General features: G+C 33.9%; 1 protein-coding gene and 1 long non-coding RNA gene across 3 annotated transcripts in view; one reads left to right on the top strand and one right to left on the bottom strand.

The window, feature by feature from the left end:
- Nucleotides 1–474: 474 nt before the first annotated feature.
- Nucleotides 475–27,630, bottom strand: part of LOC142233197 (uncharacterized) — a 423,130-nt gene continuing 395,974 nt past the window's right edge. Inside the window, exon 4 of one of the 2 annotated variants that reach the window (XR_012721351.1) lies at nucleotides 475–536. This is a non-coding gene — a long non-coding RNA (uncharacterized LOC142233197). Of the gene's footprint in view, nucleotides 537–3,183; nucleotides 3,246–27,630 lie in introns of those variants that run through there. The other variant, XR_012721350.1, reaches the window with a different exon arrangement.
- On the top strand, nucleotides 7,775–8,750 carry skl (sickle). Its single transcript, XM_075306250.1, has one exon. It carries the CDS (start codon nucleotides 7,974–7,976, stop codon nucleotides 8,331–8,333), a length of 360 nt encoding a protein of 119 aa, XP_075162365.1. The 5' UTR covers nucleotides 7,775–7,973; the 3' UTR covers nucleotides 8,334–8,750.

Below are 27,630 nucleotides of genomic sequence, written 5' to 3'. Positions count from 1 at the left end.
TTATTTGTTAAGAATGAAATTATATCTAAAATTTTTACGTTATTTGCGATCGAAATGTTTAATATATATTGCAGTATAAATAAATGTAAATAAAAAGTGGCCCAATATGGCAAAAAAAGTGGCGCAAAATTGTAAAAATTATCAAATTTAGGTGACTCAAAGATATCACCGCTTGGAAAAAATGGCAAATTTGCCTCTAAAATGGCATAACGGTAACACTACTGAAATGGGAGGAAATATAGCCGAAAATCTTTAGGAATTTGACATGATACCAGGAGAGTATGCGAAAGCACTAAACCCTTCTGTCGTCTTCCATAGTTAATATTTCGTATTGGAATATGAAATTATTAAGATATCCATGGAATAGTTTTTTTTAATGGTTCTAAATTTAAGTGCCTACTTACTGAATATATTCAAATGTACTATCCTTGTCATAAATACCTTCTGAAACTATGCAAACAATTACATTACTCACCCATATGCATTCGTATGTATTGGTTGTGTATATCTTCCAAGTTTTTCGTAACCATTTAATCCTGTAAAATATATAAAAATATTTTCTTTTATTATGGGTAAATATATGGACATTTAAGTATGTACATATCTATGTGGAATCGGTAAGGTAAGTAAATTTAAAGATTACAATAACTAAGTTCAGTACATTGGAATATTAATTGTATCTAATGAAATCAAATGAAAAACAAGTATATAAGGCCGCAAGTTCGGCCAGGCCGAATCTTATGTACCCACCACCATGGATTGCGTAGAAACTTCTACGAAAGACTATCATCCACAATCGAATTACATGGGTTGTGGTATCTTAAAACTTCTTAACATCGTTTTCTAAATTGTGATTTAGTCCATACATGGTATATATTAGACAAAAAAGTTATGTATAGTTAAGTCTACAAATAATTACGAATCGATATAGACTTTTTGTACGTAGAGAGCCAGAATTGAAATATGGGGGTCGCTTATATGGGGGCTATATACAATTATGAACTTGATATGGACCAATTTTTGTGTGATTGGGGATCGATTTATCTGAGGGCCATATATAACTATAGACCAATATGGACCTAGTTAGGCATGGTTGTTAACGACCATATACTAGCACAATGTACCAAATTTCAACTCACTCGGATGAAATTTGCTCCTCCAAGAGGTTCCAAAACCAAATCTCGGGATCGGTTTATATGGGGCTATGCACGATTATGGACTGATATGGACCACTTTTGGTATCGTTGTTAAATATCATATACTACCACCACGTATCAAATTTCAAGCAGATCGGGTGAATTTTGCTTCTCCAAAAGGCACCGGAGGTCAAATCTGGGGATCGGTTTATATGGGAGCTATATATAATTATGGACTGATAGGAACGAATTCCTGCATGGTTGTTGGATACCATATACTAACATCACGTACCAAATTCCAACCGAATGGGAAGAATTTTGCTCTTCCAAGGGGCTCTGGAGGTCAAATCTGGGGATCGGTTTATATGGGGCCTATATATAATTATGGACCGATATCGACCAATTTTTACATGGGAGTTTGAGGCCATATATTAACACCACGTACCAAATTTCAACTGAATCAGATGAATTTTGGTCTTCCAAGAGGTTCCGGAGGTCAAATCTGGTGATCGGTTTATATGGGGGCTATATAATTATGAACCGATATGGACCAATTTTTGCATGGTTGTTAGAGACCATATACTAACATCACGTACCTAATTTCAGCCGGATCGGATGAAATTTGCTTCTCTTAGAGGCCTCGCAAGCCAAATCGGAGGATCGGTTTATATGGGGGCTATATATAATTATGGACCGATATGGACCAATTTTTGCATGGTTGTTAGAGACCATATATTAGCACCATGTACCAAATTTCAGCCGGATCGGATGAAATTTGCTTCTCTTAGAGGCCTCGCAAGCCAAATCGGGGGATCGGTTTATATGGGGGCTATATATAATTATGGACCGATGTGGACTAATTTTTGCATGGTTGTTAGAGACCATATACTGACACCATGTACCAAATTTCAGCCGGATCGGATGAAATTTGCTTCTCTTAGAGGCCTCGCTAGCCAAATTTGGGGGTCCGTTTATATGGGGGCTATACGTAAAAGTGGACCGATATGGCCCATTTGCAATACCCTCCGACCTACATCAATAACAACTACTTGTGCCACATTTCAAGTCGATAGCTTGTTTCGTTCGGAAGTTAGCGTGATTTCAACAGACGGACGGACAGGCTCAGATCGACTCAGAATTTCACCACGATGTGTTACAAACGGAATGACAAAGTTAATATACCCCCATCCTATGGTGGAGGGTATAAAAAGTGGCACACTTTTTATATCATACTCATATATTACTGAGATGCAGTGTTACAGTTGAGAATTTCTGGAAAGTGACACAAAAAGTGTCACAACCCATAAAAGGTGGCACATTCATTCGAAAAAAGTGGCACACTTTTACATAAAGATAATTCTACAACTGAACGCATTACTATCAGTATATTATATAGTGTAGGGAAATAACTTTTTAGAATTTAGATCTTAACAAGTCTAACATTAATTTCATTTCAATTTAGTTGAAAATCTGTGAAATTTTTAATGCATACTTTTAGGCGGTAGAAGTATACACTGACATCATTATGGTAAAAACAAGAAAAAAAGCAAATATTCTATTCGTGAACTCGATTATTTGTTAAGAATGAAATTATATCTAAAATTTTTACGTTATTTGCGATCGAAATGTTTAATATATATTGCAGTATAAATAAATGTAAATAAAAAGTGGCCCAATATGGCAAAAAAAGTGGCGCAAAATTGTAAAAATTATCAAATTTAGGTGACTCAAAGATATCACCGCTTGGAAAAAAAGTGCAAATTTGCCTCTAAAGTGGCATAACGGAAACACTACTGAAATGGGAGGAAATATAGCCGAAAATCTTTAGGAATTTGACATGATACCAGGAGAGTATGCTAAAGCACTAAACCCTTCTGTCGTCTTCCATAGTTAATATTTCGTATTGGAATATGAAATTATTAAGATATCCATGGAATAGTTTTTTTTTAATGGTTCTAAATTTAAGTGCCTACTTACTGAATATATTCAAATTTACTATCCTTGTCATAAATACCTTCTGAAAGTATGCAAACAATTACATTACTCACCCATATGCATTCGTATGTATTGGTTGTGTATATCTTCCAAGTTTTTCGTAACCATTTAATTCTGTAAAATATATAAAAATATTTTCTTTTATTATGGGTAAATATATGGACATTTAAGTATGTACATATCTATGTGGAATCAGTAAGGTGAGTAAATTTAAAGATTACAATAACGAAGTTCAGTGCATTGGAAAATTAATTGTATCTAATGAAATCAAATGAAAAATATACATTGACGCAAAAATGGTTTGGAAACCGAAAACTTCATTTATACAATGGAAAATCAAGACGGTATTTTCATCTACAAAATGTCTGAAAATATTCGTGAATAGATACAAGAGAGATGAACATTTGTCTGAGGCTTTTTAGATAACTTGTTAGGCCGATAGCCTCTCGTTACCAGTGCCCGTATAAATAAGTTTATTATAATTTGCAATTATAATAAATAAATACATTTCAACTGTTGGGAATTCGAAAATTTCAAATATTTCAGTAGTTATAAAAACTTGGTTTCAATTTTTGTTTTTATCTGATTAGACTCTAAGCACAATGTTTCTAGTTAGAAGTAATTTTATTAGGTTATACATTCTCCTTTACGAAAGCAATTACAGGTCTATTTTTCATTTTTGTTTTATAATTTTTTCATCCCACATTCTTTTCGAACAAACCTCAGCTTATAACTTAATTAACAAATTGATTTATTATAATGAAGCAACAGCATATTAGACAAAATTCTCTGGAGACTACAATTCTGTTGTTGTGAACTAAGCCTTCAACTCATATGCAAATTTCTTCATTTTTGCAACAATCCCCAAAAAATAGACCATTTAGCCCATCTTCTATTAGACTTGCCAACCACCAGCAAACCATATGATTATTAGACAACAAAAAAAAAAGTTTAACGATGTGAACTGACATTTAATTAAGGTAACTTAACAACCATAAACCGACACAGGCTCTTCGCCTTAGAATTTATTCGTATCAACGCCAGATACAAGGGGCGAAAGTCCTCAAAAGCTTCTATCCAATGAATACCCTTGAAAATGGAAACAATGCCATAAATGAGACTAATTAATAATGCGGTGTTTACCACATAATTCAAAAAGTTCGGAGAGGTTGGAGTTGAAATTGTGAAGCATAGTTTTGGGAGTTGTGAGTGTATGTGTTTGTGTTATGTTGTTTTAAAAATCTGAGAAAAGTGTGAGTTTGATTGTCATATAAAGAGGTCCCAGTTGTTTTGTTTGTTGTTTCACATTAAATATAAGAATTTGTCTTTCACAATTTTTTAGATTAGTTAATCTTAAACATGACCATAGAAAGGTGTACTAATTTATTGTTGGACATTAGAAGATTTATTGCAGATACTGACATTTTTCATAAACTTCAAAAAGGATTTGTTTTTTTTTTGTATTTACATATGTCTGCAATAGCGGGTATAATGAAGGTGGCGTAAATACATATGAATTTATGAAGTTATTACACTGTAAGAAATTGATGTGACTTTAAGTTAATAAATTGTTAGTCATAACTGAGTCATAGGTGACTTAACACCTAACTCATTTCCCATGTAAAATTCTATTCAGTTTTAACACGTGTTGTCATTGGAACGAGTGGGTAAAAAGGTAACTCATTTCTGATCGAGAAGAAGTGAGTTTGAACAATATTCAATTGACTCAAGGCTCCATAATTATTGAGTTAACTAGAAGTCACCTCAAATTAGTTAGTAAAAAGTTAGTTTGATTATGAGTGAGATCAGTAATTTCCTAAAGTATATAAATAAGAAAAAGTTTGAAAAGTATTGCATATGTTCAGGCTGTAAAATTGACAAATTGATAGCATACTCTGGAGAAAAACATTTGAAATTATTTTATAAACCATATAATGGTATTACCTATATTCTGTATTTAAACGCCCTTTTAATAAAAAATATAAATATAAATCCCTATAATAACCCTCTAATGCCCAATCCCGCCTTTAGGCGGGCTTCGTAAAATCAGGAAGCTTTTAGTAAAACACACCTTAAGCCAGCAAAAATGGGTAAAATAAAAATAAAACTTAGTAAAAGCTGTTCAAGAGGCTTTGCAGCATTTACTGAATTCTACCGCACAAATTTTTCTTGTTTCGTTTTCTTGCTTTTGTGTCGTTAACATTGAATATATACTCAGCTGGCAAAAAAATTGGGGCATTAGAGGGATAATTCAGGGTAGTCGCCTTTTTTAATACTGGTCTTTAAGCTGATCCCAGCAAAAAAAGAGCTTCCAAAAAAGTAGTTTAGTTAATTTGCGATCCAATGAATTTTACATGGGCTTGTCATTTTGGATTCCGTGATGCCTTTTAAAATACATGTCTGTGGACTTGTCCAAAAGGACTTCATAGGAAAATTAAAAAAAATCGATGGTGCACTGAAACAAAGCATGCCCGGTTCCAAAGATTTTGTCTTAACTTTTTTTGTATTGATTCCGACCCAAAGAAGCGGAGAACACAAGTAAGGATACTTTTAAGACACAATTCTCTTTTAAATTTGTGTTTGTGTACTTGCTTCTAGGAAGCAAATTTTAATTTTTCGGGTTTTCAGCTTTTTTCTTCATATGATATCAAAGTCCTTTAAAAACGAGTTAACGATAACTTTAGTTACCAAATTAAGACTTGACTTCCAGTAGAAATTATGATATGTTTCAAGTAATAAACGTCTTTAAAATTAAGTGTTGAAAAACAAGTTCTATATTTGAACGATTTTTTGCTTTGTAGTAAAGATGCAAAAAGACAACAAATTTAAAGACAATATCATTAAATGTAAAGAATTTTTCTTAATTATTAAAGTCAAGTTGACCTTACCCCAAAAAAATTTTTCTTTCATGTTATGATACCCATTTTTAAGGCAAATCACTTAATTATAAGGACAATACAACTGCATTGAAAAGTTTATCGACTTTTGGACAAGGAAATAAACTTTATGTTAGAGAAATGCGTCTTCTATGCTAAGCAAAATTTGCATTCGTATTTTAAGGACATTAAATCTTTGGCCTCACGACAATGTTTTTTTTTAGTGTACGTAGATAGGTTTTTTTCCTGGCCATGTAGGTTAATAAATGCGATATCTGCCTCCATGCAAACGAATCTCGAAATTTGATTTCCTAAGAGACATATTTGTAACTAATCTGAAGGTTAGGTTAGGTTAGGTGGTAGCCCGATTTATCAGGCTCACTTAGACTATTCAGTCCATTGTGATACCACATTGGTGAACTTCTCTCTTATCATTGAGTGCTGACCGATTCCATGTTAAGCTCAGTGACAAGGGACCTCCTTTTTATAGCCGAATCCGAACGGCGTTCCACATTGCAGTGAAACAACTTAGAGAAGTTTTGAAACACTCAGAAATGTCACCAGCATTACTGAGGTGGGATAATCCACCGCTGAAAAACTTTTTGGTGTTCGGTCGAAGCAGGAATCGAACCGACGACCATGTGTATGCAAGGCGGGCATGCTAACCATTGCACCACGGTGGCTCCCAACCTAACCTAACCTAACCTATCTAATCTGAAAGATTTGTCATATAGGTTTTGCTTCTTTTTTATCAAACGTAATCCTTTATTTCGCTATTCGACTACAATATGCTATGTGTCAAGTAATTTAGATACAAATTACTCTCAATTCAAATTGCAAGCCTTGCATTACATTTAAAAAATTGGTCAAGGATTTCTCATAAAAAAAATCGACATAGTTCTCCTTTAAAGGAGAAATAATAGAGGATTTCGAATATGAGAATATGAAGGGGATAACATTTTCCCCAAATTCTATTTCGAATGATATGAGTAACGCATCTTTATAGTCTAAAGATACTATATTCGAAAACTCTCCCATTTGTTGAATTTCTCCTGCTATCATAGAATGTGAGAGAGAGAGAGTAAGACGAGTCGAAGATTCTTATTAAATAGCTTTTGCAATGTGATATAAACTCTGAGAGAGCCAGAAAAACATTTACTTAATATTTATAATTTGAAATTAAACTCTCTTTGTCTCTGCCTCTCACAGCGCATGTGTTTGCAAGGGCCTCTGATACCACACACAGAAGAGTAACAATCAGTTAGTTATTGATAAGATTAGTTAAAGTGGCAGTCACAGAGGCAAATTGAAAGACGGACACGTTTTTGAAGTGACACAACTTTATAAGCGGAAGAATAACAACACCGTGTTGTTGTGCCTTCACTGTGCTATGGATAAACGTGAATTTCACGTGAATTTATTTTGTTATTATTGTGAGCAGCACTTTTTGTTATGTGGTCTCTTATTATCTACGACTCGCTCTCTCTCTCTCTCTCTCTCTCTCTGCCAAGTAAAGGTGAGTACTATTTTTGGTTAGGTGGGTTAGATTTTGAGGGGTGACTTCATCCCCCTAAGGATAGAGCATTGTTTTCCTTCCTTTACTGTGGCTTTACAACCACAATTGTTTCAATTACAATTTTCCTCAGTCTGTACTACGTGCAATGCAAAGTAACCCCCTTTAGCTTGTTGCTTTAGCCTGGTGCAACAAGAAAATCCTATAAATACCGTATTGCCTTAGTTCCATGAGTCAGTCTCATATAGTAATCGGCCTTAGCAGGACGCATCCAAAAGAGAGAGTGTTTGTGAATATTTAGAACGAAAATAAAAAACATAGATAGTGCAACATATAAACGAACCACGAAAACAAAACGACGAAAGAATTTACAAAAAAGTACAAATTAAGGATAATAGCAGCTGGAACGAGTATATTTAGTTTTATTCGATCTTTAAGATAATCAATAAGAAAATGGCCATTCCATTTTGTGAGCCTGCTGAAGAACAAACTGTTTACTATCAACAGCAACAACAACCCATGGATCAGAATGTAGCTGTATCCGAAGAAGTGGATCAAGTTGATGGCCATGTGATGAGTAGTCCATTACCTAATCATATAGAAACGCCACCAAATTCACCGCCACCTCCACCACCGACTAGTGAAGCAAATGTTATGGCTTGGAAACTATTGGCCATGGCTATGTGTAAAGCCCTTAAGGATCATTATCAACAAACTCTGGCATCATCGGGAAATGGCGGCAGTAACACCTCATCATCAACAGCAGTTATAGAAATTCTTCCCAATGGCCAAATGAAACCCTCCTGGAACTGAAATACCATCCTCCTTGCAGATCTATACAAGTTCCTTGAAGCAGCAATGGAAATTAAACTAAAGCTCTTTATAAGCAAAATTGTGATGTTGTTAGAGACAAAAAACCAAAATGTTGGACATTTCCCAAGGAAATATATTTCAATGGATTATGCCATCCTTGTTTTTGTAAAGCCGAGAAGGAAAAGTGAACGTAGCAATGCCGTCGGCATTACGTTGCCAATTGCTGGGCAAATCCTGTAAGCATTCGGAAAACAAAAAACGAAACCAAAATCGCCCAAGGATTTAAATTAAATCCTTTACAATTTTGATAAGCACAATTGTGATAGTCAATTTTAAACCATTTTATATAAATAATAATAATAATTACAATTAAAATCAGATATTTATTAGATATAATAAATACTAATTTTTCTCAAAACTCTCCGTGTCTATTTTATACTCTTATATCTATATATATACAAACACACACGTATATATACCATAAAAAGATATAGTTATCAGATTTATATACATATATTTCATTAAAAAAAAAAAGAAATAATAGTTTTTATACTAACCTACTACAATTAAGGCTTTTTCTACAAACCATAAAAAAAATCAAACATTGTGAACATTTTTATAATTTGCCTGTAGTTCAAATGAAATTCTCTGTCATTGATTTTTTTTTATTTTATCATAATATTTATATTCTTATACAACCCAGTGTTAAATATGAAACCCCTATACTCATATACTTTGTAGATATAAGTCTTAATTTTATATCCTTATTTATTTTATAATTTACACTAATTAATTTTGAATGAGCATACGAAAGTACAATGAACTAAGAACAATTTTGTAAAATTTATTTTAGAGAATAATTTATTTTGTACGAAATAAAAAATATATAAAAAATTTTTATAATATATTCTATATAAATAAATGTATAAAAACAATGAAAAAATTAAATGGTAACATTGTGTATTTTATTTATTATTATTTTTTTTTGGTTTTTTGGAAAAATGAAACACGTAAGTTATAATGATGAAGTATAATTGCAAATACTAAACAAAAAAGGAAAGCATATAAAAATCAAGGACGGTAGATATGTGTCTAGATGAGCTGCTGAACATGTGAAAATGTAGCCTTTAAACTTTTTATTTTCTTGTTTTTTATTATATCCTGCTCCACACTGTGGAACAGGGTATTATAAGTTAGTGCATATGTTTGCAACACCCAGAAGGAGACGAGATAGACACATGGTGTCTTTGGCAAAAATGCTCAGGGTGGGCTCCTGAGTCGTTAATATTTTTTTGGAACCTTTCATATACGAGAATGGTCCCATAAGCAATTAGCCTAAAAAGTAAATAAATTTTTAGACCAGAAGCGATACATTTTTATACCCTGCGCCACACTGTGGAACAGGGTATTATAAGTTAGTGCATATGTTTGCAACACCCAGAAGGAGACGAGATAGACACATGGTGTCTTTGGCAATAATGCTCAGGGTGGGTCCCTGAGTCGATATAAACATGTCCGTCTGTCTGCGAACACATTTTTGTGATCAAAGTCTAGGTCGCAATTTAAGTCCAATCGACTTCAAATTTGGCACAAGTATGTGTTTTGGCTCAGAATAGAACCCTAGTGTGCCAAATTTTATTGAAATCGGTTCAGATTTAGATATAGCTCCTATATATAGCTTTCGCCCGATTTACACTCATATAACCACAGAGGCCAATTTTTAACTCCGATTTAGTTGAAATTTTGCACAAGGAGTAGAATTAGCATTGTAGCTATGCGTGCCAAATTTTATTGAAATCGGTTCAGATTTAGATATAGCTCCTATATATAGCTTTCGCCCGATTTACACTCATATAACCACAGAGGCCAATTTTGAACTCCGATTTAGTTGAAATTTTGCACAAGGAGTAGAACTAGCATTGTAGCTATGCGTGCCAAATTTGGTTGAAATCGGTTCAGATTTAGATATAGCTCCCATATATATCGTTCGGCCGATTTACACTCATATGACCACAGTGGACAATCTTTTACTCCGATTTCATTGAAATTTTGCACAGAGAGTAGAATTTGCATTTTAGCTATGCGTGTAAAATTTGGTTGAAATCGGTTCAGAGTTAGATATAGCTCCCATATATAGCTTTCGCCCGATTTACACTCATATGACCACAGAGGCCAATTTTTAATTCCGATTTAATTGAAATCTTGCACAGGGAGTAGAATTAGCATTGTAGCTATGCGTGCCAAATTTGGTTGAAATCGGTTCAGATTTAGATATAGCTCCCATATATATCGTTCGCCCGATTTACACTCATATGACCACAGTGGACAACCTTTTACTCCGATTTAATTGAAATTTTGCACAGAGAGTAGAATTAGCATTTTAGCTATGCGTGCCAAATTCGGTTCGATTTACACTCATATGACCACAGAGGCCAATTTTTAACTCCGATTTAATTTAAATTTTGCACAGGGAGTAGAATTAGCATTGTAGCTATGTGTGCCAAATTTCGTTGAAATCGGTTCAGATTTAGATATATCTCCCATATATAGCTTTCGCCCGATTTACACTCATATGACCACAGAGGGCAATTTTTAACTCCGATTTAGTTGAAATTTTGCACAAGGAGTAGACCACAGTGGATAATCTTTTACTCCGATTTAATTGAAATTTTGCACAGAATTAGCATTGTAGCTATGCGTGCCAAATTTGGTTGAAATCGGTTCAGATTTGGATATAGCTCCCATATATATGTTTTTCTGATTTCGACAAAAATGGTCAAAATACCAACATTTTCCTTGTAAAATCGCCACTGCTTAGTCGAAAAGTTGTAAAAATGACTCTAATTTTCCTAAACTTCTAATACATATATATCGAGCGATAAATCATAAATAAACTTTTGCGAAGTTTCCTTAAAATTGCTTCAGATTTAAATGTTTCCCATATTTTTTTACTAACATTGTGTTCCACCCTAGTGCATTAGCCATCTTAAATTTTGAGTCTATAGATTTTGTAGAAGTCTATCAAATTCTGTCCAGATCGAGTGATATTTAAATGTATTTATTTGGTACAAACCTTTATATATAGCCTCCAATACATTTGACGGATGTGATATGGTATCGAAAATTTAGATCTCCAAGTGGTGCAGGGTATAATATAGTCGGCCCCGTCCGACTTTAGACTTTCCATACTTGTTTTATTTTTTATTTTTTTATTGTTTTTATTTTGGTAATAAAATTTTCGTCAAATTAACGATTTGTACATACAATTTTTTTTATTCAATCGTGCAATTATTTGGTCCAATTAATTTTTTAATTGGAATGTCTTCAATCACGAAAATGATGGTATCAATCACAGTTTTAATTGGGCATAAACATATATTTGAAAATTTCAATTAAAAAATTAAATCTATTATTTTTTAATTATTAAGTTAAATTTTTACTTAAATGATTAATTAATAAAGTTAAACAAATTATTGAGTTTTGCAATTGACATCGGTTAAATTTTTTTAATAAATTGTTATTACCCAGCAATAACTCTCATTACCCGGTAATCTTGTAGGTAAGCCTATTTAAAAATTAATAACCACTTATTAATTGGCATCGCTTCGGATTACATTTACATACGCATGTCCTAGGAGGGAAGTACTTCTTCCCAGGCATACTTTCGGCCATAAAATAAGTAGTGCATTTAAAGCATATAATCACCTAATATGTAATGACTTATTCGTAGATACACCAAAACTTGCAAAATAGCCACTTATTGTCTCAAGCAACCAAATCTCGAAAATATTGATTTCTATCGCCGATTACAATGGATCAAAATATGGCGAGTGGTGCTGTAATAGGAGAACTACTTGAATAGAAACGAATATTGTATAAATAAACAAAAATTCTAATAAATAATCTAAATAAGATTACACTCAAATTAATTTCACACTTAAAATAGAAATAAATGTAGGTTGTTTAAGGTAGTTGGATTCGTGAATTACGATACAATATATCCAATAGCCAATTCACATAAGGTTCGAAATCTACTAAAAGTGGATTTTAAGTCTCTTTTTTATAAGGCAAATGACATTTGAAATTTAGTTTAAACGCATTTTGGAAGTGTAATGTGAATGAGGTATAAGAAAGCATTTATTTAAAGCATAATATGATAATGTCATTAAACACAATTATTATGAAATATTTGTGATAAAAAATTCCTAACGGAAAAATCTTCAGAATTACCGTTACATTACATATTCTTTTTGATTTTTTATGTAAGTGCTCGATTATGTGAATAATTATATTAACTACAACTGCCTAAAAATTTGAGAATAACAATTCGAAAATTACCGAGAAGTATTTATTTTTGTCATTACAAGTTAGTCATTATAACTCGCCGCAATGTAATGCAACGTGTAATGACAGCTTTACTCCTGGTAATGTCAATTGTAATGAGATGTGGTTACCTAGTTTTTGCTGGGTAGGAACAATTATTTTTTATAAAAAAACCGCGAAAATGTTCAATCATTCTCTTTATTAGCTTTTTTTTAGTTTGATTATAAACTGACTTTTTAGTTAAAGACCTAACAATTTTTAATCTCTTTCTTAATTAACTTTGTGTTTTTAAAAAATTTCTGAGTATATTATTAAAGCTTGACTAAATGGTTTCATCATAATATGAAAGACCATTCGGGTCTTTCATAAATTGGGCAGTGAAAAGAGGGAAGTTCATGTCTGTGGTATCACAATTGTCTGGGAAGTCTAAATGAGTCTGAAATACTGGACTGGCACCAAACCTAATCTAATATACCTAACCTCACTGAGTCACTGAGTTTTCGTCCTTCTGCTAAAATGCTGATATTTAAGTCTACAGTTAATGGAGGTTTTTGTGTGGTGAAATGGGGTTTTAGCACTAATGACATTACAAATGCGACAACTCAACATAAAATGAAACGCCGTTCGGACTCGGGTATAGGGAGAAAGTCCCTTTTCATGAAGTTTCAGCCTATATTTTACTCTCTGAGATGTTAGCCTTCAAATTTTAAGACTTTGATCTGCAGTTTAAAAGATGAAGAACTAACGAAGTAGTTTATGTATTTATTTCATATTTATACTTATAAGTAAATTATAAGCGTAGATGAGGATAAAGCTATGACATCGAAGGTCCTAAGCGTATGTGTATATAAGTTTACTCACATACGAAGTAGTTTATAAGTTTAGTTGTTGCACGACATATACCCGCGGCTCCAAGACTGCTATAGGACCATAAATGACTAACTTTCACGAAACTAAAGTTACTACCCCAATGCTACTTTTACGTCCAAGACAATTTCAGAAACTTACCTTTTCCGAAGGCGGAGGAATAACCAAAGAATTACTCTTCATCAGAACACAATAACACTTATATACTCTGGCTCCATGTAGGTTGATGTAGGGTGTAATAATCTAATAGCAGACCATATCAATTGATTTATATGACAATATAGCATTTGTAGTGTCCTCAAAAAAAATCTTTCACAATTATCTTTTTCTCTTGGGAATACAGGGAAATCAGAAAATTGCTGTCATCATTGCTTATGGTAATGGCCAAAGGCAATTGAACATGAAAACAGTAGAAGACAAAATGTAATATAATAACAACTGTAGTACAGCTTCAGCTATTTAACAAAACGAATCCTTGTTTTGCCTCAAAATTCCCCCCATGCCCTATAAAATAGTAATCCAGGCATAAATATCTTTATTCAAAAAAAATGTGAACAACATTCAAATATGAATATCTGTTGATGGGGTGGACTAGAACTAAGGTGTTCTCTTCAACTTCAATGCTACGACCCAGGGAATAATGCATGCAAAGTCTGCAATAGAAACCCATAATTTTAATGTTTATCGTCTTTTATTGTCGTCAAACAAATAATTTTTGATGCCCCAGAATTCTTTACAAACATTATGCTTTAAGCACTGCTCCAGGATATTGCAGTGAATCGTAGGAAAAACTCAGCTGCTTATTAAATCTTAATATTTCTGGATAGACGACATGCAGAGGGACGGACATGCGATTCTCCTAAGGTAATTTGATTAGCCTTAAGCTAGAATACAATGCCAATGTCTGCCTGTGTGGAAGTTATGAGAAAATTGAAAGAAGGCATCCTTAAGATTTTATCAGTAGTGATAGTAATAAAAATAATAAAAAAAATGTATACGAATAATCGAGGAAAATCATCTTAAGCTTTATGCCAGCGAGTGGGTAGGTAGGTAAGGATGAAGATAATATCCCATTGTGGCATAGCAGTGATGTGTAATGAAAAAATTCCTGAGATTACAGTCACATCTAGGATACAAATGCTTTTGATTCGAGACGAATATCGAAGCATTGATAAGGGCTAACCTAAGTAGAGTCAAAACAATTTGATGCATGAATAGAAAATCAAGTTGGACGGGGGAACAACAGAAAAACCAAAATACCCAAGGATATTTGCTTTCTATCAGAAGAGATATAAGCATGCCATCATAGTCTTTGCCTTTCTTATTTCGAAGCCTTGGAAATGCATAAAGCGTATAAGGTGAGTTAAGGGGAGTTCAATGAATTCATCATTGATGTACCACCCTCTGGCAAGTAACACCAATATTTACATATGACAAAGTATAAAAAAAGACGCATTTCCTTAACCACCACATACTATAGCATTTGCCATTACTAATTCATTTTGTGTTTATTTTATTTATTAAGCTGTCTTTTGTACTTTTACCTTTTGTCCTCTTCAATTAATAAGCTTTTAATTTGCTTATTTATATTTTATGATTTTTGCGAAAATGAGGCAACATTGTATAAGCTTCAAAGGGCAGCAAAAAAAAAAACAATTTTGCAAAATGCTGGAGTTATGGAGCTTCGGAGTGTTCTAATTCACATAATGTGGTAGAGAGCTAGTCTTTGATGTTTCCTTTGGATAATAATAATAAGTGCTCATAAACATATGAAATGTTTAGCATTATTTATTCAGCTGAAATGTTTAAATGCTAAGCTTGTCATTTAAATCTGTAAATTTCTTTAGGGATCACAGGAGATTGTATCATTATATTTTAATTCAATTTCGTTAGGTAAACATTGTTAAAAGCTATTTGAATTATTAAAGAGCTATCTAAGCAACTCATTTTATTTAGCCTAAATATATGCTACAATTTACATGTAAAATAAGCCTAACAATATGCAAACTCATAAAATCAAATTGTTAACTAATTCACTTTTTGGTATAGGGCGTCATTAGGTTGTAGGTAATTTCTCAGGCTAAGGAGTTAAATTAACCCTTCGTTGCATGATTTATTTTTCACATCGATAAACATTTTCGTTGAATTCTGACAAAATGTTTTACCAAAGAGTATCCCTAACGTGAAAAGAATGATGAGAAAGACAAAAAACTGTTCAAAACAATATGGCCATATTGGCAAAAAAGTAACATATCATATATGCAATGTCATGCAACGAAGGGTTAATGTTCAAAAATGTATTATGTGATTTTGCCAAGACTTATTGGTACTTTCACGTTTCTTTGTCCTACGTTCAAAAACAGCTTTTAAATAAGTTTCCAATTATTAGTCTTAGTTTCTTTAACTTCATACAAAAAAATAATATTTGGATTTAATCACAAAATTAATTGATCCAATTAATTTTTAATTGAAATGTCTTCAATCACAGAAATGATAGTATCAGTCAATTAAGAAGCCAATTAAGAAATTAATTAATGCAATTAAAAAATGATTTATACTATTAATTTTTGTGATTGATTTTTGTTTTAATTTAAAAAAATTTTTGAATTGAATATTTTTGAAAATTCAATTCAAATTTTATTTGGAAATATTTTTGTGAAATTTTTTCCTATGCAGGGTTGACCTAAATGGTGGAAGAGCAACCAGCTGCCCTTACAATGGCTTTTTTTGAGATGGACAATTAATTGAGATTGCCGTTGGTAGGATGGGGAGCTAGGCAGAACGGTCTTCGGAGATCATATCGATTTTTTGGAAGTGCAAATTATGTCCATTGGCCGTTCATAAACCGCTCACGGCCATTTAGGGTTTAACGGAGCCACCGTGGTGCAATGTTTAGCATGTCCGCCTTGCATACACAAGGTCGTGGGTTCGATTCCTGCTTCGACCGAACACCAAAAAGTTTTTCAGCTGTGGATTATCCCATCTCAGTAATGCTGGTGACATTTCTGAGGGTTTCAAAACTTCTCTAAGTGGTTTCACTGCAATGTGGAACGCCGTTCGGACTCAGCTATAAAAAGGAGGTCCCTTGTCATTGAGCTTAACATGGAATCGGACAGCACTCAGTGACAAGAGGGAAGTTCACCAATGTGGTATCAGAATGAGCTGAATAGTCTAAGTGAGCCTGATACATCGGGCTGCCACCTAACCTAACCTAACCTAGGGTTTAAGGTCCAAGAGATCTTTTTCTTTAGAAAATACGATGTTCAGAAATTCATCAGAATCCTGCAATCATTCTTTGCTCCAACTTATTTGCCATTGTATAAGATAATTTGCCCTCCGCACAATTTAATGTTGACTTCTTTCAGGAGAGATTTTCAGATTTCTAACCACTTCATTGCCAGTGAGTGTTTTGAGTACCTGAGTGTTAGAGGAAAATGATTTTCAAATTTGGGTCTCATGAAACTAAACCATAACACAATGAACTGAAGCATGCAAATCATTTCCATTTTAAAGGAATGTGTGAAAATGAACCCTACACCTAAAAAAAAAGGTTTGCTTGGATCCAAAGATTTTGACCTTCCTTTAAGGATTTTGGTATTGATTCCGTGCCAAATATGCGGACTCTTTAAAATAAGGAAATTTTTTTGCGACCTATCTGGCTTTAAATCTAGGATCTATAAAATGAAAATTAGGATACAGATCTCATTTATAGAATTTTCATTCTATTTTTCCGGTATATTAATAAAGCTATTCACGAACAAACAAATGCCAGTTTAAAAATCCATAATTTGGATTTGGACGGATACCTCGAAGTAAAAAATATTTTCTTAATTCCAAAAAAAAAAAAAAACTTTTAAACCAAAGTTGCTAAATCCTCAAAATAAATCTTAGCCTATATTTTAAGCTTTTTTATCTTAAATCTAAAAATTCAATATTTCAGTTAATTTAAGGACGATTTGTTCAAATCAAAAATGTGTTTCTTTACTTTAAGGAAATTAGTTTAAAGACATGCAACTTTACTGAAGGGCCGCAAATTTTCAAAATTTGTGTCCTAAATTTAATGAAAAAATAAATATTTTAAAGCAAGGATTATAAACTTTCTTTTAATTAAAATTTCATTATTTTAAAGAAATTTGTTCTTAATAGTGTGTAAATTGCGCATCCTAAAATTGAAGTTGCGTAATCTTTAATATCACTTAAATAATCTTTTCAGTGTAACTGATGAAAAATATGATTGTGAAGGCTTAGCACTTATATCTCTTTGGAATTGCATTAGCTTACTTTGGACTCAGATGAAAGTCAGGAACCACGGCCAACGGCCGTCCTTCCATATCTTTCATCACCATGGACTGAATAGTCTAAGTTAGCCTGACAATAAATCGGGCTGCCATTTTAACATAGGTTAGGTTCCTTTTGGAAAAAAGTATGAAAAGCCGCCTTGTATCCAAGACACAAATCGGATACAATCGAATCCTATTCGAAATGGGCTGTGTAGTTGCTATATTTGTCAAATCACAGCAAGTAAAAATAGGTCGTACTTTAAAACGCACTTGAAACAGACTCATTTTCATTGAAGCTTAATATTGGAGCTTATTTTCATAACACATGCGAGCCCAAAAAAATTACATTACACCCCAAAAACCACGAAAATTTCGTGCAGTTGTTTTCCATACGTTGTTTTTGGGTCCTACTTAATTTTGGCATAGGGATTCATTTTCCCATATTCATGTTTCAACTGAAAAGTAACCCAAATTTAAGATGGTGTTCCATTTTCAAGCACGCCCTACTTTTACATTCCTCTACTGCCGCTCATATACAGATCAAAAGTGGACTAACGCGAAATCATACCTTGGTAAAAAAGGGTGGCTTCAGACTTTCTTCTGTGGACAGAGTTGGACTCTGGACTAACGCAAAGCCAAAGTGATATCAATTGTGTTGAAAATGAAGCCTCAATTAGTTCTGGGGTCAATTTTCACATTATGTTGGGCTCATTTTCGTGGGGCTTAAATTTATTATGAAGTAGCGATCAACATTCGAGATCCTGTTTCATGTGGGTTTTGGACTCATTTCCATGGGCCCATTTTCATACAGCCCTCATAACCAACCAAGGATGATGTGCTGTCTATTGTACGAAGATACCTTCCCAAACATCCCATTTAAAATAACCCATAAACCGTAGCAATATGTTGTGTTACCGTGACCCACAATATTCTAAACATCCTATATGTCAAGGAACACTTAATACCAAACAGAAGCATATGTTACCCTACCTTGACCTGGTATAGGAAACTCTCTCCTTAGATATGTTAGCAAAGTTAAAGTATTGGCATTTATATTTTCTATATTGCCATTTTTATGTGTTCTAAAGTAATATTGCAATCTCTATCATAGTCCTTTAAAGCCTATTGTCATCATAAACCACAATAATAACAATTATTTGGATACTTGGCAATATACGAATGTAGAAAAACAAGGCTTTGTAAATAAAACCACTTGAACATGAAATACAGAACCCCAAACATAGAAAATTACTACTTGAGCACGTTCATAATGTCCAAATGAGAAATATACAAAAAGAAAAAAATAATACAAAAATAAATACATTTGTAGCAAAAGTTAGGAAAATAAATTTTGCAATAAGATATGGTATAAAACACTCTAAAATTCTGGGAAACATAAATTGCAATCAATGATGAGAGGAAAGGACATTTACTAAGCTCCTGCCATGACTGGACATGAATAACTAATATTTACTAACTTCATATTTCATTTGTCCATCCTTAGGCCTTTTCATCTAGCTTCAAATGTATATTGCCTTAAATAAACATTATTAAATAGAAATGCTTTGATTTTGAGAAAAAAGGAATGCATTTGTTGATTTTATGGAGTTATTAAAACTACACTGTAAGAAAAACGAATAACCAAGAGTTGTTATGCTACCTTGTGTAAGGATAATATAGCAAGGTATTGAAAAACAGACTACCATAGGGGTGAAAATGACACAGATCCCAAATGTCCTATAGGTCTCTAAAGGAATGCTTTGTGCAGCTAAGAAAAATCGCCTGGGTTAGTTTCTCAACTAATTTTATGGGTATGGAAAATTCGTAGGCAATTTGTGTGCCGCGTTTGCTAACTACGATGATGAAATGCATCTGTGAAATCATTTTAGAACAGACTTTGACGCTGTGACTGCAACACAACGAAGACCATTGAACTGTCAGAATTCTGGACGCAGTGTTTGTTGCCAGTATTTTTCTGGCTTTTGTCCCCAAATTGGTGCGCTTTTGTCCCCAAAATTCTCCAATTTAAATTAATATTCCTCACAAAAATCCCCAATAATTTTTTGCCAAGCTTTTATGACAAATAAACAAGTATATACAGTAGTAAGTTCCGCCGGGCCGAATCTTAATCCTCTAATGCCCAAGCCCGCCTTTAGGCCGGCTTCATTTAATAAGAAAGTTTTTAGTAAAACACACCTTAAGACAACAAAAATGGGCAAAATAACAAGAAAACTTATTTGAAACTATTCAAGAGGCGTTGCAGCATATGCTGAATTTTACCTTATAAATTTTTTTTGCTTAAAGGGTGATTCGGTCAAAATTTGGTCAAGGGAAAACGCGTGTAAATCGGTGAAATCGTTTATTTAAAAAATCAAATTAAATTTCTTTTTTAAGTTCAATTAGTATACAATTCAGGAAAAATATTCAGTTAGGCTTTCGCTTTTCCAAATCCGAATTGCCGGGCCTCACGCTTGACACCTGCCGTCAGATTTTGTACAGCCACCTTGTCCACCTTCTTCGCCGCAGAAAGCCAGTTTGCCTAGAACTGCTGCTCGTCCTTAGCAGTTTTTTTGGTCTTCTTTAGGTTTCGCTTGACAATAGCCCAGGATTTCTCAATTGGGCGGAGCTCTGGCGTCTTGGGAGGGTTCTTGTCCTTGGGAACCACCTGCACGTTGTTGGCGGCGTACCACTCCATGGCCTTTTTACCGTAATGGCAAGAAACAGTGCGGAACAACCGTGTTTCTTCAGGAAAGGCAGCAGACGTTTATTCAAACACTCTTTCACGTCAATTTCTTAGTTGACAGTCCCGGAAGCTATGAAAATGCTACTTTTCAAGCCACAGATACAGATGGCTTGCCAAACCAGATATTTCTTTGCGAACTTTGACAGTTTTATGTGCTTGAAAATATCTGCTACCTTTCCCCTTCCTTTTGCCGTATAAAACTCCTGTCCCGGAAGCTGCTTGTAGTCGGCTTTGACGTAGGTTTCGTCGTCCATTACCACGCAGACAAACTTCGTCAGCATCGTCGTGTACAGCCTCCGGGATCGCGCTTTGGCCGTCGTATTTTGTTTATCATCGCGATTTGGAGTCACTACCTTCTTGTAAGTCGATAGTCCGGCTTGTTTTTTGGCTCGATGCACGGTTGTAGACGATACACCCAGCTTATTTGCGGCATCTCGGAGAGAGAGAGGTTAGGGTTTCGCTTGAAACTACCGGCAACTCTCTTTGTCGTCTCAGTGGCTTCCGGTTTTCGATTTCCCCCCGATCCAGACTTCCTGGCTGTCGACAAACGTTCCCCAAACACTTTAATTACATTTGTAGCGGTTGATTTGGCAACATTTAGCGATTTTGCCAGCTTTGCGTGCGAGTAGCTCGGATTTTCGCGATGTGCGAGCAAAATTTTGATACGCTGCTCTTCTTGCTTGGACGGCATTTTGACAACTGAAGAGTGAATTCCAAAATCAAAATAGGAGCAACATTCTACACACACACACACACCTTCAAAATGAGGGGTGTTCAGGTTTTTTTAAATGCAAAATTGAAAGAAATACGTCAAGTTTATATTGACCAAATTTTGACCGTATCACCCTTTAGTTCTCTTGCTTTTGTGTCGTTAACATTGAAAATTTAATCAGCTGGGAAAAAAATTGGGGCATTAGAAGGTTAAATACCCACCACCATGAATCAAATGTAATAGTTTACTTTGGAAATTCTTCGTCGTAGCAGGTTACTTGATAATATATACAATTTTCGGGGCTTTGATGACACACCCTGCTTGCCGAGAAAATAACATGGTTGCGAAAACCATGTTACATGGTCACCATACAAAAATAACATTTTGCTCTTAAAATATGTTTGAGGTGATCATATTCCTACTCTGCGTGCAGATATTGTCTCAATCAGATCAGTTCAACCAGTACGCTTCCCGAAAATAAATTTAAAGATTCTACGTATGAAGACTAGATCAGATTCTGGATTTATAAAAACCAATTTTGTTTGAGTTTTGGAGACACCATAAACATATCGTGTAAATTATGAAATAATGCTTTGATTTTAAATCTTAAGTCTGTAGATTTTTTTCCGCCATTATTTGAATGACTACGAGGATTAAAATCTGGAAATTTTACTTTCAGTTTCAAGCAAGAAGTGAAATCGGTCTAGATCGATGATGACAGATTCTAGCAGCCCAAGAAATAAATTCGGGATGTAGCTCTATATGGAGGCTATACCAAAACATGGACTAATGCTCACCATTTTCGACACACTTATTTATTTGTGGCCTCAAAATACCTCTAGATTTTCAAGCAAATCAGTTAGAAATTACAGTTTGTAGACGCCCAAGAAGTAAAATCGGGAAAGCGGTCTATATGGGGGCTATACCAAAACATGGACCGATACACCCCATTTTCGACTCACCTTTTGATGGTGCTAAAATACTTCTAAATTTTCAATTTCAGGCAAATTGGGTAAAAACTACGGTTTTTATAAGCCCAAGACCCCAAATCGGGAGGTCGGTTTATATGGGGACTATATCAAAACTTGCCTGCGAACAAAAAACGAATTGTAAACATATATCTTAGTATTGCTGAGTAAATTATTCCAATTTTAGTCCAAAACCTCAATTTACACCCTATTGTATGCTGTGAAATAAAGAGTAAAACACGCCTTAAGACAACAAAATTGGGTAAAATAAAATGAAAACTTATGGCGATTTCGATTGGGAAAAAATGTGCAACATTCTTCGAAATTGATTGCCAAATATAAAGAACACTGTCATAGATTTTGGATCCTGTATCCCTCACAATATTATGAATTAACAATAACTTTGGAATTACACTATTATTTGAGCGAAAATACAATGAGGGAAAAAGTAGTGTAACACCAGGGCAACATATTTTTTGCAAAACGAAAACGCCCTTAGTTAATCCTTTCAAGAGGCTTGGCATCATATACTGAATTTTACCGTATAAATTTTTCATGTTTCGTTTTCTTGCTTTTGTGTCATTAACGTTGAATATTTAATCAGCTGGAAAAAATTGGGGCATTAGAGGGTTAATAAATGTAGAAATACAAAGAATTTAATGTAAACCCGATTTATTATACTGAACCGTTTTCCATACAAAAAGTCCCCACAAAATTCATCAAATTTATGAAAATTCCCAATCAAATCCCCAAGTCCCCAACTCAAAAACTTCGTTTCCAAACACTAAAAATTTTCCCAATTTTGGGGGAAAATTCCCAATACTGACAACACTAACGGGACGACAGCCGGAAAATACTCTTTGATGGAGCCCCAAAGGTTTCTTATTAGTCCGAAACTTGATGGTCTTTGGGAGTGATAAGGTACGATTCTAAACCTAATATGAAGAGAGGAAACAACTATCACAGGAAAACACAACCCAGATAAAACTTTAATTACCAAATAATCTTGGAGGCAATTTAGTTGAAACTTGGTAAGCCATTTCTTTTAAAAGGAAATTTCATTTAGTTTTGCAAGGGCCTGTCCTATGAAGAAAGTTAATGTCCGCAATATTAGCAAGAGCTAAATTGTAAGCTCGGAAGTTCAATCACGAAATTAGTTGATCCAATTAATTTTTTAATTGAAATGTCTTCAATCACAGAAATGATAGTATCAGTTAAAAAATTAATTGAATGCCAATTAAAAAATTAATTGATCCAATTAAAAAATTAATTGATACTATTAATTTTTGTGATTGACTTTTGTTTCAATTAAAAAATTTGTTGACTCATTAAATGTTTAATTGAATATTTTTTTAAACTCAATTAAAATTTTAATTGGAAAAATTTTGGTGAAATTTGTTTCTGTGTATGTGATAGTACTCATGAAAATGTGATGTATGGTAAAGGAAATCGTCTATTGATGGTAAGAACAATAAATTTGCACTTCTCCCAACTATTTTTTATAAGTGAAGTTCTATCTATTAATTGACTCTGCTATTCACATATGGTATTTAATGCGATAGCAAATGTATATTTGAATAATTTAAATGCTTGTTAAAATCAACAGTTTTTTTTCGCAGTGTAGTTATATATTGATTTTACCATACAACTTTTACACAAGGATTAGATAGCAAAGAAAAAGAAGACAACAGATATACGTTATTTATATTTTCAAAAAAACATCAAAGTTTGGTTATAAATAAGCAAGAGCCATTATCAATATGTACTTTCAATTATCTAAAATACACGGATTTTTCCTTTGATGGTTACCAATAGAGGGGTGGATAGTAGTAGGAAAGTGAGCTCATAAATTACTGTATATTTTAAGGCAGAAAAACAAATATTTGCCAAAACATTTACACACATAAAAAATGTAAGATTGTTGGCTTTAAAAAAATAGAAAATAGCAAATATCGTATTTTAGCCACCAATATTTGCTTACGGGTCACTTTCCTTTTGGCCCTCTTTGCAAAAAAAAGAAAAACAAGACTAAGACATAAATCCACCCATACAGTAACATGATTATATTGATTGACTTGTATTTGGTTGGGAAAATCCTATAAAATACACACATACTCATATATACAAACAAACTAGGACATGTCCTTTTTTTTCTACGACAATATCCTTTCAACATGTTGCGGCAGCCACATGTGTGTTTACATAGCAACAGATTTGTTCTTGTTTTTTTTTTCTTTGGCCCAGCAGTTTGCGAAAATATAAAACTCTATACATAACTTGTGGCGTTTCTTGTAAAAAAGGGTTTCATATTGCATACGTTAAGGCTATTCGATTAAAAAAATGAAAATAAAGCAACTGAAGTTCTATGTTTTCTGGGTCTTACCATCTGTAGAAATCTCCTCAAGGGATTTGGTATTATTTTTCTCCTTCATTGATATGATTGAATTTTCTTTTTAAAGTTTGTTTTTGCCCCCCAACCCCCACCCTACTTATCTTCTTTCAAATGTATGGGAATTGATATGCCTTTTGCTTCCATAATCCTTGAAGAGGCTATTGAGATTGTATATCTCTACGATTCGCTTTATGGAGAATTTTAAAATATAACGCATCATAATGATTGATTATTATAAGCGATATTTGTTTAAGCCATACAATCGCTAGCATTGATTGGAAACCCCTTAAGATATGCTAAGGGAAACATCATCGATTCATTATAAAACCATAGAATATTGAATATACGATTCGAAAACATCCTTAATGCAGGCCAAAGAAAACGTCACGTTTTTCAAAATTCCCTTGGGGAGAGGTAAGGCTTTGTGTTTGTTTGTTTTCTTTTTTTTTTTTGGTTTCCATTCAGGAAAATCAATTGAAATGGAAGTAACATATAGAGGAGAATTGGTTGTGTTAGGAAATTTTAAATTCATAATGTTTGGGCCATTCAAAATTGCCTTTTTGGAATGTAACAAATATTGTACTAGGGACAAAAAGTAATATTTTCGATTTTTTTAAAATTTTTAAATGTCCATCTTTTATTGACGATTTTGAAAAAAAGTTTACTTCGACTTTTTTAACAAACATTCAATTAGTCGAGAAGTCAATTTTCGACTTTGTCTACAAACTTACGCTGACAAGACTACTCACGAACATCTTAAAACTTATGAACTTATTCTCTCTCTCTCTCTCGTAAATAAATCCTCTCTCCCGGATGTACAAAAGATTGCATATTTGCTACTAAGTCTATTGTAGCAGACATATTCTCTCTTAGCAATGAGTGCTGGTCAGTTTTATATTTAGCTCAACGACAAGGTACCTTCAATTAGTCTAGCTGGGTCTGAATGTCGCACCACTCACAAACAAAAAAATATATTTGGATTCTATCACGAAATTAATTGATTAATTGATTAATTTTTAATTGAAACGTCTTCAAGCACAGAAATGATAGTATCAATCACCAAAGTCAATTAAAAAATTAATTGATACTATTAATTTTTGTGATTGTTTTTATACCCTCCACCATAGGATGGAGGGTATATTAACTTTGTCATTCCGTTTGTAACACATCGAAATATTGCTCTAAGACCCCATAAAGTATATATATTCTGGGTCGTGGTCGATCTGAGTCGATCTGAGCATGTCCGTCCGTGTGTTGAAATCACGCTAACTTCCGAACGAAACAAGCTATCGACTTGAAACTTGGCACAAGTAGTTGTTATTGATGTAGGTCGGATGGTATTGCAAATGGGCCATATCGGTCCACTTTTACGTATAGCCCCCATATAAACGGACCCCCAAATTTGGCTTGCGAGGCCTCTAAGAGAAGCAAATTTCATCCGATCCGGCTGAAATTTGGTACATGATGTTAGTATATGGTCTCTAATGACCATGCAAAAATTGGTCCATATCGGTTCATATTTATATATAGCCCCCATATAAACCGATCCCCCGATTTGGCTTGCGAGGCCTCTAAGAGAAGCAAATTTCATCCGATCCGGCTGAAATTTGGTACATGATATTAGTATACGGTCTCTAATGACCATGCAAAAATTGGTCCATATCGGTCCATAATTATATATAGCCCCCATATAAACCGATCACCAGATTTGACCTCCGGAGCCTCATGGAAGACCAAAATTCATCTGATTCAGTTGCAATTTGGTACGTGATATTAATATATGGCCTCAAACACCCATGCAAAAATTGGTCGATATCGGTCCGTAATTTTATATAGGCCCCATATAAACCGATCCCGAGATTTGACCTCCGGAGCACCTTGGAAGAGCAAAATTCTTCCCATTCGGTTGAAATTTGGTACGTGATGTTAGTATATGGTATCCAACAACCATGCAGGAATTAGTTTCTATCAGTCCATAATTATATATAGCTCCCATATAAACCGATCGCCAGATTTGACCCCTTTTGGAGAAGCAAAATTCATCCGATCTGGTTGAAATTTGGTACATATGATATTTAACAATCATGCCAAAAGTGGTCCGTATCAGTCCATAATCATTTATCCGAGTGAGTTGAAATGTGTGCATGACAGTCTTTCGTAGAAGTTTCTACGCAATCCATGGTGGAGGGTACATAAGATTCGGCCTGGCCGAACTTACGGCCGTATATATTTGTTTGTTTTAATTAAACAATTTGTTGATTCAGTTACATTTTTAATTGAATATTTTTGCAAATTCAATAAAATTTTATTTGGAAATATTTTGGTGAAAATTTTTTCTGTGCATCGAGAGAAAGGTAGGTATAGGCTGGTATCGGTGAAACACTTTCTAGTGTTCGGCCGAAACTGAAATTGCACCCATGACTCACTTCAAGTTAAATGGGTATGTACCGTGGCGGTACTTAGCAAAAAAGAGCGATGATATCCCCGTCTATAAATTGCACTTAGATTAATGGGATTATCTCAAATCAATCCTGAAACCAACTAATATTTTTATACCTTCGGCTTTGGCAAGGAAACTTTTCTAGAACCGGTGGAGAAACGTCACCAATTGATTGACTGCGGTGATCCTGAACTTCTTATTGGTCAAGCTTCTCTTTAAGTTAATGACTTAGGAAAAACTTACTGCAGAAACATTCAGTATCTGTCAGTAGTTCTCTTCTTAGGACCTAACTCTTGACCATTACCCAATTTGCAAACTTCTATGAAATCCTACCCGCGGGACCTTCAAGGCAACGATCTGCTATTTTTCAGCAAATACACACACTGAAGCAGTCCGACACTGAAGTCCGATTCCAAAGATTTTATCTTTAATGATTTTGCTATTGATTCCGAGCCAAAGAATCGGAGAATTGAATTAAGGATTCAATTAAGGATAAGACACAATTCTCTTTTAAATTTGAGATTTTTATACTAGGTAGCAAATTTGAATTCATTCGCTTTATCTGTTATTTT

Source organism: Haematobia irritans, chromosome 4 (genome assembly GCF_050003625.1).
Source record: "Haematobia irritans isolate KBUSLIRL chromosome 4, ASM5000362v1, whole genome shotgun sequence".
Classification (NCBI taxonomy): Eukaryota; Metazoa; Arthropoda; class Insecta; order Diptera; family Muscidae; genus Haematobia; species Haematobia irritans.
The sequence above is the reverse complement of the archived record's forward strand: the minus strand, read 5'-3'. Positions and strand labels throughout refer to the sequence as shown.